This window comes from Oncorhynchus clarkii, chromosome 29, assembly GCF_045791955.1.
Source record: "Oncorhynchus clarkii lewisi isolate Uvic-CL-2024 chromosome 29, UVic_Ocla_1.0, whole genome shotgun sequence".
Taxonomy (NCBI): Eukaryota; Metazoa; Chordata; class Actinopteri; order Salmoniformes; family Salmonidae; genus Oncorhynchus; species Oncorhynchus clarkii.
In genome coordinates this window covers 45007525-45023564 of record NC_092175.1, presented here as the reverse complement: position 1 = coordinate 45023564, position 16040 = coordinate 45007525, and the positions used below count along the sequence as shown (strand labels likewise).

The 16040-nt window shown below is 44.9% G+C and overlaps 1 protein-coding gene across 1 annotated transcript in view; it reads right to left on the bottom strand.

Annotated features, from left to right (window-relative positions):
- LOC139388709 (glucan (1,4-alpha-), branching enzyme 1a) overlaps window positions 1–16040 on the bottom strand; it is a 193009-nt gene that overhangs the window by 112635 nt on the left and 64334 nt on the right. The window contains exons 6-7 of the mRNA XM_071135561.1: window positions 9584–9674; window positions 7262–7471 (exon numbers count right to left, since the gene is read on the bottom strand). Coding sequence (XP_070991662.1) covers window positions 7262–7471; window positions 9584–9674 — 301 coding nt within the window. The remainder of the gene's footprint in view (window positions 1–7261; window positions 7472–9583; window positions 9675–16040) is intronic.

Here is a 16040-nt window from a genome sequence, read left to right as displayed (position 1 = left end):
TAGCCACTCTGCTACAGTCTATTAACCAACTAGCCACTCTATTATCCAACGAGCCACTCTGCTACAGTCTGTTATCCAACTAGCCACTCTGCTACAGTCTGTTATCCAACTAGCCACTCTGCTACAGTCTGTTATCTAACTAGCCACTCTGCTACAGTCTGTTATCCAACTAGCCACTCTGCTACAGTCTATTTCCAACTATAATCCATATGCCCTGAACACCTCAACCACAGTCTGTTAGAAGTTGTTCAGTCAACTGGGTTTCTGTGCTTCCTCTCGCTCTCTTCTTCATTCTGCGAAAGTGTAATTACCCAGTGGTGTACCAAGAGCTGTGTGTTTGTGGTGTGTCCTGGAAAAACCACATGAATTTCACATGACAACAAGTAAACGCAACATGTGTTAACATGACAACTACATACGCAGAAGATTGTGAAAACAAATGTGACAATGTGGGGATGCAACATTTTAACATGTGATACCATGAAACTAACGTGACAATATTTGAAACTAAAACTGCAAATTCGACAATTCACACGCGGAGGGGAACACATGTGAACGACTGACATCACGTGTCTATGCGTCGCCGCACTTGGCAAAAGAGTGCAATCTCCATTTGCTATTTTAGATATTAATTAGTCTGACTTTTCTGTCATCATTGATTTTATATATATATATTTATATATATACTTATTTCAGTAATTTGAGGGATATCTGTATAGTTGTCTTATGTTGCTGGGGAATATCCTGTTTAATGTTACTCCTGAATCACTATGAAAATGATAATAATTTGAGTGTATTTTGAAGTGTAGGAATACAGGTGAAATCAGTCATTGACGCAGACGTGGTGCCGTAGCAGGAAGACAGAATGCCGTGAACCAATAGGGTTGTGAGTTCAAATCCCAGGTGAGGGTTATAATCCCAGGTGAGGGTTAGGTGAGGGTTATAATCCCAGGTGAGGGTTAGGTGAGGGTTATAATCCCAGGTGAGGGTTATAATCCCAGGTGAGGGTTATAATCCAAGGTGAGGGATAGGTGAGGGTTCTAATCCCAGGTGAGGGTTAGGTGAGGGTTATAATCCCAGGTGAGGGTTAGGTGAGGGTTATAATCCCAGGTGAGGGTTAGGTGAGGGTTATAATCCCAGGTGAGGGTTAGGTGAGGGTTATAATCCCAGGTGAGGGTGAGGTGAGGGTTATAATCCCAGGTGAGGGTGAGGTGAGGGTTATAATCCCAGGTGAGTGTTAGGTGAGGGTTATAATCCCAGGTGAGGGTTAGGTGAGGGTTATAATCCAAGGTGAGGGTTAGGTGAGGGTTATAATCCCAGGTGAGGGTTAGGTGAGGGTTATAATCCCAGGTGAGGGTGAGGTGAGGGTTATAATCCCAGGTGAGTGTTAGGTGAGGGTTATAATCCCAGGTGAGGGTTATAATCCCAGGTGAGGGTTATAATCCCAGGTGAGGGTTATAATCCCAGGTGAGGGTTAGGTGAGGGTTATAATCCCAGGTGAGTGTTAGGTGAGGGTTATAATCCCAGGTGAGGGTTAGGTGAGGGTTATAATCCCAGGTGAGGGTTATAATCCCAGGTGAGGGTTATAATCCCAGGTGAGGGTTAGGTGAGGGTTATAATCCCAGGTGAGGGTTATAATCCCAGGTGAGGGTTATAATCCCAGGTGAGGGTTAGGTGAGGGTTATAATCCCAGGTGAGGGTTATAATCCCAGGTGAGGGTTCTAATCCCAGGTGAGGGTTCTAATCCCAGGTGAGGGTTCTAATCCCAGGTGAAGGTTAGGTGAGGGTTATAATCCCAGGTGAGGGTTAGGTGAGGGTTATAATCCCAGGTGAGGGTTAGGTGAGGGTTCTAATCCCAGGTGAGGGTTAGGTGAGGGTTATAATCCCAGGTGAGGGTTATAATCCCAGGTGAGGGTGAGGTGAGGGTTATAATCCCAGGTGAGGGTTATAATCCCAGGTGATGTTTATAATCCCAGGTGAGGGTTATACAGTGAATAATAATAACTGTATAAATAAAACACAAAGTGGTCGTGAAAGTGTCATATATCAACAGTTGAAAGCATTTTGTTGAAATCATTGACTGCGCGGCGTTCAGGGGACATCCTAACATCCAACTCATTTTTTGTTTGCAGAGCATCATCATGTGAAACATATCCACGTAAAACTTTGTGAAATATCGACACACGTGACGTTCCAAAACCACATGGTTTCACATGTGAGAGAGAGGGTGAGAGAGAGGGACAGAGAAAAGCGGGACAGAGAGAACGAGAAAGAAGAGCGGAGGACAGAAGAACAGAGAACGTGAGAGAGAGGAGCGGGACAGAGAGAACGAGAGAAAGAAGAGCGGAGGACAGAAGAACAGAGAACGTGAGAGAGAGGAGCGGGACAGAAGAACAGAGAACGAGAGAGAGAAGAGCGGAGGACAGAGAGAATGAGAGCGAGAAGTGCAGGACAGATGAACAGAGAACATGAGAGAGAAGAGCGGAGGACAGAGGAACAGAGAACGTGAGAGAGAAGAGCGGAGGACAGAGGAACAGAGAACGTGAGAGAGAAGAGCGGGACAGAGGAACAGAGAACGTGAGAGAGAAGAGCGGAGGACAGAGGAACAGAGAACGTGAGAGAGAGAAGAGCGGAGGACAGAGAGAATGAGAGAGAGAAGCGCAGGACAGAGAGAATGAGAGAGAGAAGCGCAGGACAGATGAACAGAGAACATGAGAGAGAAGAGCGGAGGACAGAGGAACAGAGAACGTGAGAGAGAGAAGAGCGGAGGACAGAGGAACAGAGAACGTGAGAGAGAGAAGAGCGGGACAGAGGAACAGAGAACGTGAGAGAGAGAAGAGCGGAGGACAGAGGAACAGAGAACGTGAGAGAGAGAAGAGCGGAGGACAGAGGAACAGAGAACGTGAGAGAGAGAAGAGCGGAGGACAGAGGAACAGAGGAACAGAGAACGTGAGAGAGAGAAGCGCGGGACAGTGGAACAGAGAACGTGAGAGTAATTGAAAGAGAAAGAGGGCATCTTTCTGCTGTCTGGAGCTTTGTCAACTGTGGAGGACACTTTAAATGAGCCTGGCGCACACGCACACACATACGCACACACACACACACACACACGCACAAACAGAGCGAAGGATGAAAGACCTCAAAGAGAAATCAATACATTAGAGCCACAAAGCCTAATAAACCACGCGCACACACACACACACACACACACACACACACCCCCGAGTGTATCCACCCATAATTGGTCCTAGACAAACAGCCAAAAGGAAAACAATAACAAAGGCTTCAAACACAGAAAGGAAACGCCAGTTAATTCAATCAAAAACGGCTCCAGATAAAGTGAATAAATAAATATTAAGCTAAATAGATATATATATATATATAATATACACACAGAGATAAAACATCAGAATACATGAAGCGTTTGAAACCCAGCAACTGGGGGGATTGTTGTGTGGAAACGAATGGTTCAGATGTGTGTGTGTGTGTGTGTGTGTGTGTGTGTGTGTGTGTGTGTGTGTGTGTGTGTGTCTCTGTCTGTCTGTCTGTCTGTCTGTCTGGGGGATTGTTGTGTGGTAATGAATGGTTGATGTGTGTGTGTGTGTGTGTGTGTGTCTGTCTGGGGGATTGTTGTGTGGTAACGAATGGTTGAGAAGATGTGTGTGTGTGTAAGTGTGTGTCTGGGGGATTGTTGTACATCTAAATGGTCCAGCCACATCGTTTGGAACAAACAGGGATTTACAAACTTTACCCTAAAAAAACGGCAAGATGGTTGATTTTGTTTTACACATATTATAAAATGGGGGCGAAAATAGTCTCTGTCCAATAGAGACACTTTCATTTGAACCTTTTTCACACCTTTACTCAAATTTGATGTTTCAAAAGTTTTCAAATGTTTTTCCACCGATGGTTTTGATCGACTTGTTATGAACAATTATTAATGCAAAAGTGTTGTGTTTCTGTGACGCTCGAGGCTGAGAAAATAACGATTTAGCTAAAATGACGTACCAGTACAACCTACAATGACCTCCAGTATGGGACTATAATTGATACGGGCTCCGGTATGGGACTATAATTGATATGGGCTCCGGTATGGGACTATAATTGATACGGGCTCCGGTATGGGACTATAATTGATATGGGCTCCAGTATGGGACTATAATTGATACGGGCTCCAGTATGGGACTATAATTGATACGGGCTCCAGTATGGGACTATAATTGATATGGGCTCCAGTATGGGACTATAATTGATACGGGCTCCGGTATGGGACTATAATTGATATGGGCTCCGGTATGGGACTATAATTGATATGGGCTCCGGTATGGGACTATAATTGATATGGGCTCCGGTATGGGACTATAATTGATATGGGCTCCGGTATGGGAATATAATTGATATGGGCTCCGGTATGGGACTATAATTGATATGGGCTCCGGTATGGGACTATAATTGATATGGGCTCCGGTATGGGACTATAATTGATATGGGCTCCGGTATGGGACTATAATTGATATGGGCTCCGGTATGGGACTATAATTGATATGGGCTCCGGTATGGGACTATAATTGATATGGGCTCCGGTATGGGACTATAATTGATATGGGCTCCGGTATGGGACTATAATTGTGTCTGAGTGTAGGTAACTATGTGTCTGAGTGTAGGTAACTTTGTGTCTGAGTGTACTTGTCTGAGTGTACGTAACTTTGTGTCTGAGTGTGTACGTAACTATGTGTCCGAGTGTACGTAGCTTTGTGTCTGAGTGTACGTAGCTTTGTGTCTGAGTGTACGTAGCTTTGTGTCTGAGTGTACGTAGCTTTGTGTCTGAGTGTACGTAGCTTTGTGTCTGAGTGTACGTAGCTTTGTGTCCGAGTGTACGTAGCTTTGTGTCCGAGTGTATGTAACTATGTGTCCGAGTGTATGTAACTTTGTGTCCGAGTGTGTACGTAGCTTTGTGTCTGAGTGTATGTAACTATGTGTCTGAGTGTATGTAACTTTGTGTCTGAGTGTGTACGTAACTTTGTGTATGAGTGTGTACGTAACTATGTGTCCGAGTGTACGTAGCTTTGTGTCTGAGTGTACGTAGCTTTGTGTCCGAGTGTACGTAACTTTGTGTCCGAGTGTACGTAGCTTTGTGTCTGAGTGTACGTAGCTTTGTGTCTGAGTGTACGTAGCTTTGTGTCTGAGTGTACGTAGCTTTGTGTCTGAGTGTACGTAGCTTTGTGTCCGAGTGTATGTAACTATGTGTCCGAGTGTATGTAACTATGTGTCCGAGTGTACGTAACTTTGTGTCCGAGTGTATGTAACTATGTGTCCGAGTGTACGTAACTTTGTGTCCGAGTGTACGTAACTTTGTGTCCAAGTGTACGTAACTTTGTGTCTGAGTGTACGTAGCTTTGTGTCCGAGTGTATGTAACTATGTGTCCGAGTGTATGTAACTATGTGTCCGAGTGTAGGTAACTATGTGTCTGAGTGTACGTAACTTTGTGTCTGGGTGTGTAGGTAGCTTTGTGTCTGAGTGTACGTAACTTTGTGTCTGAGTGTGTATGTAACTTTGTGTCTGAGTGTGTAGGTAGCTTTGTGTCTGAGTGTATGTAACTTTGTGTCTGAGTGTACGTAGCTTTGTGTCTGAGTGTACGTAACTTTGTGTCTGAGTCTACGTAACTATGTGTCTGAGTGTGTGGGTAACTATGTGTCTGAGTGTAGGTAACTATGTGTCTGAGTGTGTAGGTAACTATGTGTCTGAGTGTGTAGGTAACTATGTGTCTGAGTGTGTAGGTAACTATGTGTCTGAGTGTGTAGGTAACTATGTGTCTGAGTGTGTAGGTAACTATGTGTCTGAGTGTGTAGGTAACTATGTGTCTGAGTGTGTAGGTAACTATGTGTCTGAGTGTGTAGGTAACTATGTGTCTGAGTGTGTGGGTAACTATGTGTCTGAGTGTGTAGGTAACTATGTGTCTGAGTGTGTAGGTAACTATGTGTCTGAGTGTGTAGGTAACTATGTGTCTGAGTGTGTAGGTAACTATGTGTCTGAGTGTGTAGGTAACTATGTGTCTGAGTGTGTAGGTAACTATGTGTCTGAGTGTAGGTAACTATGTGTCTGAGTGTGTAGGTAACTATGTGTCTGAGTGTGTAGGTAACTATGTGTCTGAGTGTAGGTAACTATGTGTCTGAGTGTGTAGGTAACTATGTGTCTGAGTGTGTGGGTAACTATGTGTCTGAGTGTGTAGGTAACTATGTGTCTGAGTGTGTAGGTAACTATGTGTCTGAGTGTGTAGGTAACTATGTGTCTGAGTGTGTAGGTAACTATGTGTCTGAGTGTGTAGGTAACTATGTGTCTGAGTGTGTAGGTAACTATGTGTCTGAGTGTGTAGGTAACTATGTGTCTGAGTGTGTAGGTAACTATGTGTCTGAGTGTGTAGGTAACTATGTGTCTGAGTGTGTAGGTAACTATGTGTCTGAGTGTGTAGGTAACTATGTGTCTGAGTGTGTAGGTAACTATGTGTCTGAGTGTAGGTAACTATGTGTCTGAGTGTGTAGGTAACTATGTGTCTGAGTGTGTAGGTAACTATGTGTCTGAGTGTGTAGGTAACTATGTGTCAGAGTGTGTAGGTAACTATGTGTCTGAGTGTGTAGGTAACTATGTGTCTGAGTGTAGGTAACTATGTGTCTGAGTGTAGGTAACTATGTGTCTGAGTGTAGGTAACTATGTGTCTGAGTGTGTAGGTAACTATGTGTCTGAGTGTGTAGGTAACTATGTGTCTGAGTGTAGGTAACTATGTGTCTGAGTGTAGGTAACTATGTGTCTGAGTGTGTAGGTAACTATGTGTCTGAGTGTGTAGGTAACTATGTGTCTGAGTGTGTCGGTAACTATGTGTCTGAGTGTGTAGGTAACTATGTGTCTGAGTGTGTAGGTAACTATGTGTCTGAGTGTGTAGGTAACTATGTGTCTGAGTGTGTAGGTAACTATGTGTCTGAGTGTAGGTAACTATGTGTCTGAGTGTGTAGGTAACTATGTGTCTGAGTGTGTAGGTAACTATGTGTCTGAGTGTAGGTAACTATGTGTCTGAGTGTGTAGGTAACTATGTGTCTGAGTGTGTCGGTAACTATGTGTCTGAGTGTGTAGGTAACTATGTGTCTGAGTGTGTAGGTAACTATGTGTCTGAGTGTACGTAACTATGTGTCTGAGTGTGTAGGTAACTATGTGTCTGAGTGTAGGTAACTATGTGTCTGAGTGTGTAGGCGACGTGTGTTTCCATACCTCTGGTAGTTGAAGAGACGTGAGCCCCACTGTGGATGGTGTCCCCGAGGCCCAGAGTGGAAGAAGCAGGAGTCTGTCCCGTCAAACTTATTCAGCCCATCAGCCGTGTTACTGGAGGCGTGGCTATGTACCACATCCAATAGAACGGTGATCCCCAAAGAGTGGGCGGTGTCCACCAACCTCTTCAGGTCCTCAGGGGTGCCGAACCGACTGGACAGAGGCGTGGGGGCGGTGGAGAGAAGGGGGAGAGGAAGAGGGAGGCGCGGACGGACGGACGGGCGGGTGGGGGTACAGGGGTAAACATTAGTAAAGAACATTGTTTTGTTGAAAGCATCTTCAGATCATGGAGAGAGAAAGAGAGTTACGTTTTATGAGTCGTGAGACAGAAAACGTACATTTCAAATTCTGCAGGTCTACAGCATAAAGAACTCAGATGCACAGCCCTGCTTTGACCAATTAAATCTCCTCCCGTAGCACAGGGGACTCGCGCTGCCCGCACAGGGGACTCGCGCTGCCCGCACAGGGGACTCGCGCTGCCCGCACAGGGGACTCGCGCTGTGTGTGTGGCTCTAAGGCTGTGTGTGTGTGTGTGTTACCTGGAGGCTATGTGTGTGTGTGTTACCTGGAGGCTGTGTGTGTGTGTTACCTGGAGGCTGTGTGTGTGTGTGTTACCTGGAGGTTGTGTGTGTGTTACCTGGAGATTGTGTGTGTGTGTGTGTGTGTGTGTGTGTGTGTGTTACCTGGAAGCTGTGTGTGTGTGTTACCTGGAGATTGTGTGTGTGTGTGTTACCTGGAGGTTGTGTGTGTGTTACCTGGAGGTTGTGTGTGTGTTACCTGGAGGCTGTGTGTGTGTGTGTGTGTGTTACCTGGAGGTTGTGTGTGTGTTACCTGGAGATTGTGTGTGTGTGTGTGTTACCTGGAGATTGTGTGTGTGTGTGTGTTACCTGGAGGTTGTGTGTGTGTTACCTGGAGATTGTGTGTGTGTTACCTGGAGATTGTGTGTGTGTTACCGAGAGATTGTGTGTGTGTGTGTGTGTGTGTTACCTGGAGGTTGTGTGTGTGTGTGTGTGTGTGTGTGTTACCAGGAGGCTGTGTGTGTGTGTGTGTGTGTGTGTTACCTGGAGGCTGTGTGTGTGTGTGTGTGTGTGTGTTACCTGGAGGCTGTGTGTGTGTGTGTGTGTGTGTGTGTGTGTGTGTTTGTGTGTGTGTGTGTGTGTGTTACCTGGAAGCGGTGTGTGTGTGTGTGTGTTACCTGGAGGTTGTGTGTGTGTTACCTGGAGGTTGTGTGTGTGTGTGTTACCTGGAGATTGTGTGTGTGTTACCTGGAGATTGTGTGTGTGTGTGTGTGTGTGTTACCTGGAGGTTGTGTGTGTGTGTTAGCTGGAGATTGTGTGTGTGTGTGTTACCTGGAGGTTGTGTGTGTGTTACCTGGAGATTGTGTGTGTGTTACCTGGAGATTGTGTGTGTGTTACCTGGAGGTTGTGTGTGTGTTACCTGGAGGCTGTGTGCGTGTGTGTGTGTTACCTGGAGATTGTGTGTGTGTTTGTGTGTGTGTGTGTTACCAGGAGGCTGTGTGTGTGTGTGTGTGTGTGTTACCTGGAGGTTGTGTGTGTGTTACCTGGAGGCTGTGTGTGTGTGTGTGTGTGTTACCTGGAGATTGTGTGTGTGTGTGTGTTACCTGGAGATTGTGTGTGTGTTTGTGTGTGTTACCTGGAGATTGTGTGTGTGTGTGTGTGTTACCTGGAGATTGTGTGTGTGTGTGTGTTACCTGGAGATTGTGTGTGTGTGTGTTACCTGGATGTTGTGTGTGTGTGTGTTACCTGGAGGTTGTGTGTGTGTTACCTGGAGGTTGTGTGTGTGTTACCTGGAGGTTGTGTGTGTGTTACCTGGAGATTGTGTGTGTGTGTGTGTTACCTGGAGATTGTGTGTGTGTTTGTGTGTGTTACCTGGAGATTGTGTGTGTGTGTGTGTGTTACCTGGAGATTGTGTGTGTGTGTGTGTTACCTGGAGATTGTGTGTGTGTGTGTTACCTGGATGTTGTGTGTGTGTGTGTTACCTGGAGGTTGTGTGTGTGTTACCTGGAGGTTGTGTGTGTGTTACCTGGAGGTTGTGTGTGTGTTACCTGGAGGTTGTGTGGGTGTGTGTGTGTCTTACCTGGAGGTTGTGTGTGTGTTACCTGGAGGTTGTGTGTGTGTTACCTGGAGGTTGTGTGTGTGTTACCTGGAGGTTGTGTGGGTGTGTGTGTGTCTTACCTGGAGGTTGTGTGTGTGTTACCTGGAGGTTGTGTGTGTGTTACCTGGAGGTTGTGTGTGTGTGTGTTACCTGGAGGCAGCGAAGAAGTTGGTGACCTGGTATCCAAAGCTGCCGTAGTACGCATGCTCCATGATGGCCATCAACTGGACACAGTTATAACCTGACAGAGACATAACCAGTTATAACCTGACATAGACATAACCAGTTATAGCCTGACATAGACATTACAACCAGTTATAACCTGACATAGACATTACAACCAGTTATAACCTGACATAGACATTACAACCAGTTATAACCTGACAGACATTACAACCACTTATTACCCGACATAGACATTATAACCAGTTATAAGCTGACAGACATTATAACCAGTTATAACCTGACAAAGGCATAACTAGTTATAACCTGACATAAAGACATAACTAGTTATTACCTGACAGACATTATAACCAGTTAAAACCTGACAAAGACGTTATAACCAGTTATAACCTGACAAAGACGTTATAACCAGTTATAACCCGACAGACATTATAACCAGTTATAACCTGACATAGACGTTATAACCGGTCATAATTCAGATGTAAATTGAATGGAGAAGGTGTATTGTGGGCTATTCACAGAGTGTTTCTAGGTGAAATACCTCCCTACTCTACGCTGTAAGGAGTTGAACAGCACAGCAGCTGTGGGATTTAGACAGGGCTGAGATAAGAGGCTAAACAGAGATGGGGTTTCCAAGTGTTGCAGCATGGCCATCCTTACCCCTGCAGCGCTCACGCAGATAGGAGAGAGAGGGGAGGCTGAAGAAGAAAGGAAGAGAGAGAGAGAAAGCATCCCTTTCTGACATTTATTCGTCCAAGGGTGGACTCCCTACCAAGTTCCTGGGGGCTTAGCTGTGCTCCAACGCCGTGTGTGTGAGCACGCTCTGTATGGGGTCGTCTAAGACCCTGCTGTGAGCTCCTCTAACAGGTCAACACTACCAGAGCTTAGCTCACATCAGAGAGAGAGACAGACAGAGAGAGACAGACAGACAGAGACAGACAGAGAGACAGACAGAGAGACAGACAGAGAGAGAGACAGACAGAGAGAGAGACAGACAGAGACAGAGAGACAGACAGAGATAGAGACAGACAGAGATAGAGACAGACAGAGATAGAGACAGACAGAGATAGAGACAGACAGAGATAGAGACAGACAGAGATAGAGACAGACAGAGATAGAGACAGAAAGACAGACAGAGAGACAGAGTGTGAGTTTTTTATACTCAAGTATTAACATAAAATGGCACACTTCCTTTTCAGAAATTTAACAACAAAACATGTCATTCTTAAGTAAAAAATAAAACATTTTAAAAAGTATTTTTTCATCAACAAGAAATAATTTCCCTCCACAAAACATACCGCTCCTTCATAAACCGAATTCTCCTCAAACAATGGGGGGGGGGGGGTCTTTAACAGCAGAGAAAAACTCAAAATCCGCTTTCATGGTCCCTTTTACTAATCCTTAAAAAAAACACATCTTACATCATTACCATATTCCCTGTCTATCTTATTTTTTCTACTCAGAAAAATGGACATCTTAGCTTATCCCCAAAAATACAATTTAACAGTTGCCATTTTCCTTTCTGTTGCTTGAAACACCAAAATAAAAACAGTGTTATTGAAAATCTCCCCTACAGCTGTAAAACAAGACTCTAGTATTTCAGAAATAGTTTTTATCCCTAAAACAGTGACAAATAGTATATCTTATATTACAAAAAGAACACCCATCTCCAACATCAAACAACGCCACTTCATATGTTTACATACCCTACATTACTCATATGTATATACTGTACTCTATACCATCCACTGCATCTTACATATGCCGTTCTGTACCATCGCTCATCCACATATCCACATTTACATACTCTTATTAATTCCTTAAATTGTTGTGAAATTGTTAGATTACTTGTTAGATATTACTGCACTGTCGGAACTAGAAGCACAAGCATTTCGCTACAAACGCATTAATGTGTATGTGACCAGTAACATCTGCTAACCATGTGTATGTGACCAGTAACATCTGCTAACCATGTGTATGTGACCAATAACATCTGCTAGCCATGTGACCAATAACATCTGCTAACCACGTGTATGTGACCAATAACATCTGCTAGCCATGTGACCAATAACATCTGCTAACCACGTGTATGTGACCAATAACATCTGCTAACCATGTGATCAATAACATCTGCTAACCATGTGACCAGTAACATCTGCTAACCATGTGTATGTGACCAGTAACATCTGCTAACCATGTGTATGTGACCAATAACATCTGCTAACCATGTGACCAATAACATCTGTTAACCATGTGTATGTGACCAGTAACATCTGCTAACCATGTGACCAATAACATCTGCTAACCATGTGACCAATAACATCTGTTAACCATGTGACCAATAACATCTGCTAACCATGTGTATGTGACCGCTAACCATGTGACCAATAACATCTGCTAACCATGTGACCAATAACATCTGCTAACCATGTGACCAATAACATCTGCTAACCATGTGACCAATAACATCTGCTAACCATGTGTATGTGACCAGTAACATCTGCTAACCATGTGTATGTGACCAATAACATCTGCTAGCCATGTGACCAATAACATCTGCTAACCACGTGTATGTGACCAATAACATCTGCTAGCCATGTGACCAATAACATCTGCTAACCACGTGTATGTAACCAATAACATCTGCTAACCATGTGACCAATAACATCTGCTAACCATGTGTATGTGACCAGTAACATCTGCTAACCATATGTATGTGACCAGTAACATCTGCTAACCATGTGTATGTGACCAGTAACATCTGCTAACCATGTGACCAACAACATCTGCTAACCATGTGACCAACAACATCTGCTAAACATGTGACCAATAACATCTGCTAACCATGTGTATGTGACCAATAACATCTGCTAACCATGTGACCAATAACATCTGCTAACCATGTGACCAATAACATCTGCTAACCATGTGACCAATAACATCTGCTAGCCATGTGTGTGACCAATAACATCTGCTAGCCATGTGTGTGACCATTAACATCTGCTAGCCATGTGTGTGACCATTAACATCTGCTAGCCATGTGTGTGACCATTAACATCTGCTAGCCATGTGTGTGACCATTAACATCTGCTAGCCATGTGTGTGACCATTAACATCTGCTAGCCATGTGTGTGACCAATAACATCTGCTAGCCATGTGTGTGACCATTAACATCTGCTAACCATGTGTATGTGACCAATAACATCTGCTAACCATGTGTATGTGACCAATAACATCTGCTAACCATGTGTATGTGACCATTAACATCTGCTAACCATGTGTATGTGACCATTAACATCTGCTAACCATGTGTATGTGACCAGTAACATCTGCTAACCATGTGTATGTGACCAGTAACATCTGCTAACCATGTGTATGTGACCAGTAACATCTGCTAACCATGTGTATTTGACCAATAACATCTGCTAACCATGTGACCAATAACATCTGCTAACCATGTGACCATTAACATCTGCTAGCCATGTGACCAATAACATCTGCTAACCATGTGACCAATAACATCTGCTAACCATGTGACCAATAACATCTGCTAACCATGTGACCAATAACATCTGCTAACCATGTGACCAATAACATCTGCTAACCATGTGACCAATAACATCTGCTAACCATGTGACCAATAACATCTGCTAACCATGTGACCAATAACATCTGCTAACCATGTGACCAATAACATCTGCTAACCATGTGACCAATAACATCTGCTAACCATGTGACCAATAACATCTGCTGACCATGTGTATGTGACCAATAACATCTGCTAACCATGTGTATGTGACCAATAACATCTGCTAACCATGTGACCAATAACATCTGCTAACCATGTGACCAATAACATCTGCTAACCATGTGACCAATAAAATTGAATTTGATTCTGAATTAATGACATATACAAAAGCATTAACCACAACGATGCCATGCATCATGTCATCAACACCCCCCATTACATATCACCAGTCCCCTGTACAGTGTTCTCCATGCTGGCTTTACCTTGTCATTAACACCCTCCATTACATATCACCAGTCCCCTGTACAGTGTTCTCCATGCTGGCTTTACCTTGTCATCAACACCCCCCATTACATATCACCAGTCCCCATCAACACCCCCCATTACATATCACCAGTCCCCTGTGCAGTGTTCTCCATGCTGGGTTTACCTTGTCATCAACACCCCCCATTACATATCACCAGTCCCCATCAACACCCCCCATTACATATCACCAGTCCCCTGTACAGTGTTCTCCATGCTGGCTTTACCTTGTCATCAACACCCCCCATTACATATCACCAGTCCCCATCAACACCCCCCATTACATATCACCAGTCCCCTGTACAGTGTTCTCCATGCTGGCTTTACCTTGTCATCAACACCCCCCATTACATATCACCAGTCCCCTTTAGTAACGGTGGCTTGTACAGTGCTCTCCATGCTGGCTTTACCTTGTCATCAACACCCCCCATTACATATCACCAGTCCCCTTTAGTAACGGTGGCTTGTACAGTGTTCTCCATGCTGGGTTTACCTTGTCATCAACACCCCCCATTACATATCACCAGTCCCCTTTAGTAACGGTGGCTTGTACAGTGCTCTCCATGCTGGCTTTACCTTGTCATCAACACCCCCCATTCCATATCACCAGTCCCCTGTACAGTGTTCTCCATGCTGGCTTTACCTTGTCATCAACACCCCCCATTACATATCACCAGTCCCCTGTACAGTGTTCTCCATGCTGGCTTTACCTTGTCATCAACACCCTCCATTACATATCACCAGTCCCCTGTACAGTGTTCTCCATGCTGGCTTTACCTTGTCATTAACACCCCCCATTACATATCACCAGTCCCCTGTACAGTGTTCTCCATGCTGGCTTTACCTTGTCATCAACACCCCCCATTACATATCACCAGTCCCCTTTAGTAACGGTGGCTTGTACAGTGCTCTCCATGCTGGCTTTACCTTGTCATCAACACCCCCCATTACATATCACCAGTCCCCTTTAGTAACGGTGGCTTGTACAGTGTTCTCCATGCTGGGTTTACCTTGTCATCAACACCCCCCATTACATATCACCAGTCCCCTGTACAGTGTTCTCCATGCTGGCTTTACCTTGTCATCAACACCCCCCATTACATATCACCAGTCCCCTTTAGTAACGGTGGCTTGTACAGTGTTCTCCATGCTGGGTTTACCTCGTCATCAACACCCCCCATTACATATCACCAGTCCCCTTTAGTAACGGTGGCTTGTACAGTGTTCTCCATGCTGGGTTTACCTCGTCACCAACACCCCTCATTACATATCACCAGTCCCCTTTAGTAACGGTGGCTTGTACAGTGTTCTCCATGCTGGGTTTACCTCGTCATCAACACCCCCCATTACATATCACCAGTCCCCTTTAGTAACGGTGGCTTGTACAGTGTTCTCCATGCTGGGTTTACCTCGTCATCAACACCCCCCATTACATATCACCAGTCCCCTGTACAGTGTTCTCCATGCTGGGTTTACCTCGTCATCAACACCCCCCATTACATATCACCAGTCCCCTGTACAGTGTTCTCCATGCTGGGTTTACCTCGTCATCAACACCCCCCATTACATATCACCAGTCCCCTGTACAGTGTTCTCCATGCTGGGTTTACCTCGTCACCAACACCCCCCATTACATATCACCAGTCCCCTTTAGTAACGGTGGCTTGTACAGTGTTCTCCATGCTGGGTTTACCTCGTCATCAACACCCCCCATTATATATCACCAGTCCCCTTTAGTAACGGTGGCTTGTACAGTGTTCTCCATGCTGGATTTACCTCGTCATCAACACCCCCCATTACATATCACCAGTCCCCTGTACAGTGTTCTCCATGCTGGGTTTACCTCGTCATCAACACCCCCCATTACATATCACCAGTCCCCTGTACAGTGTTCTCCATGCTGGGTTTACCTCGTCATCAACACCCCCCCTTACATATCACCAGTCCCCTGTACAGTGTTCTCCATGCTGGGTTTACCTCGTCACCAAGGCCCAGTTTTACCCACCAAGTCTTTTCAATGCATCTTTATTTAACACCTTAACTCCTTGCCACACCCCCTATATAACTCCTTGCCACACCCCCTATATAACTCCTTGCCACACCCCCTATATAACTCCTTGCCACACCCCCTATATAACTCCTTGCCACACCCCCTATATAACTCCTTGCCACACCCCCTATATAACTCCTTGCCACACCCCCTATATAACTCCTTGACACACCCCCTATATAACTCCTTGCCATTCCCCTCATCCAAACCAGCCTCTCCCAAACCCTCCCAAATCCAGTACTAACACCTTTCTGTCTGACTCCGGGATATTGGGTGTAATCCTTAGTGTTGGAAATGGGGAGTCTTCACCTGGTGACTTTTTG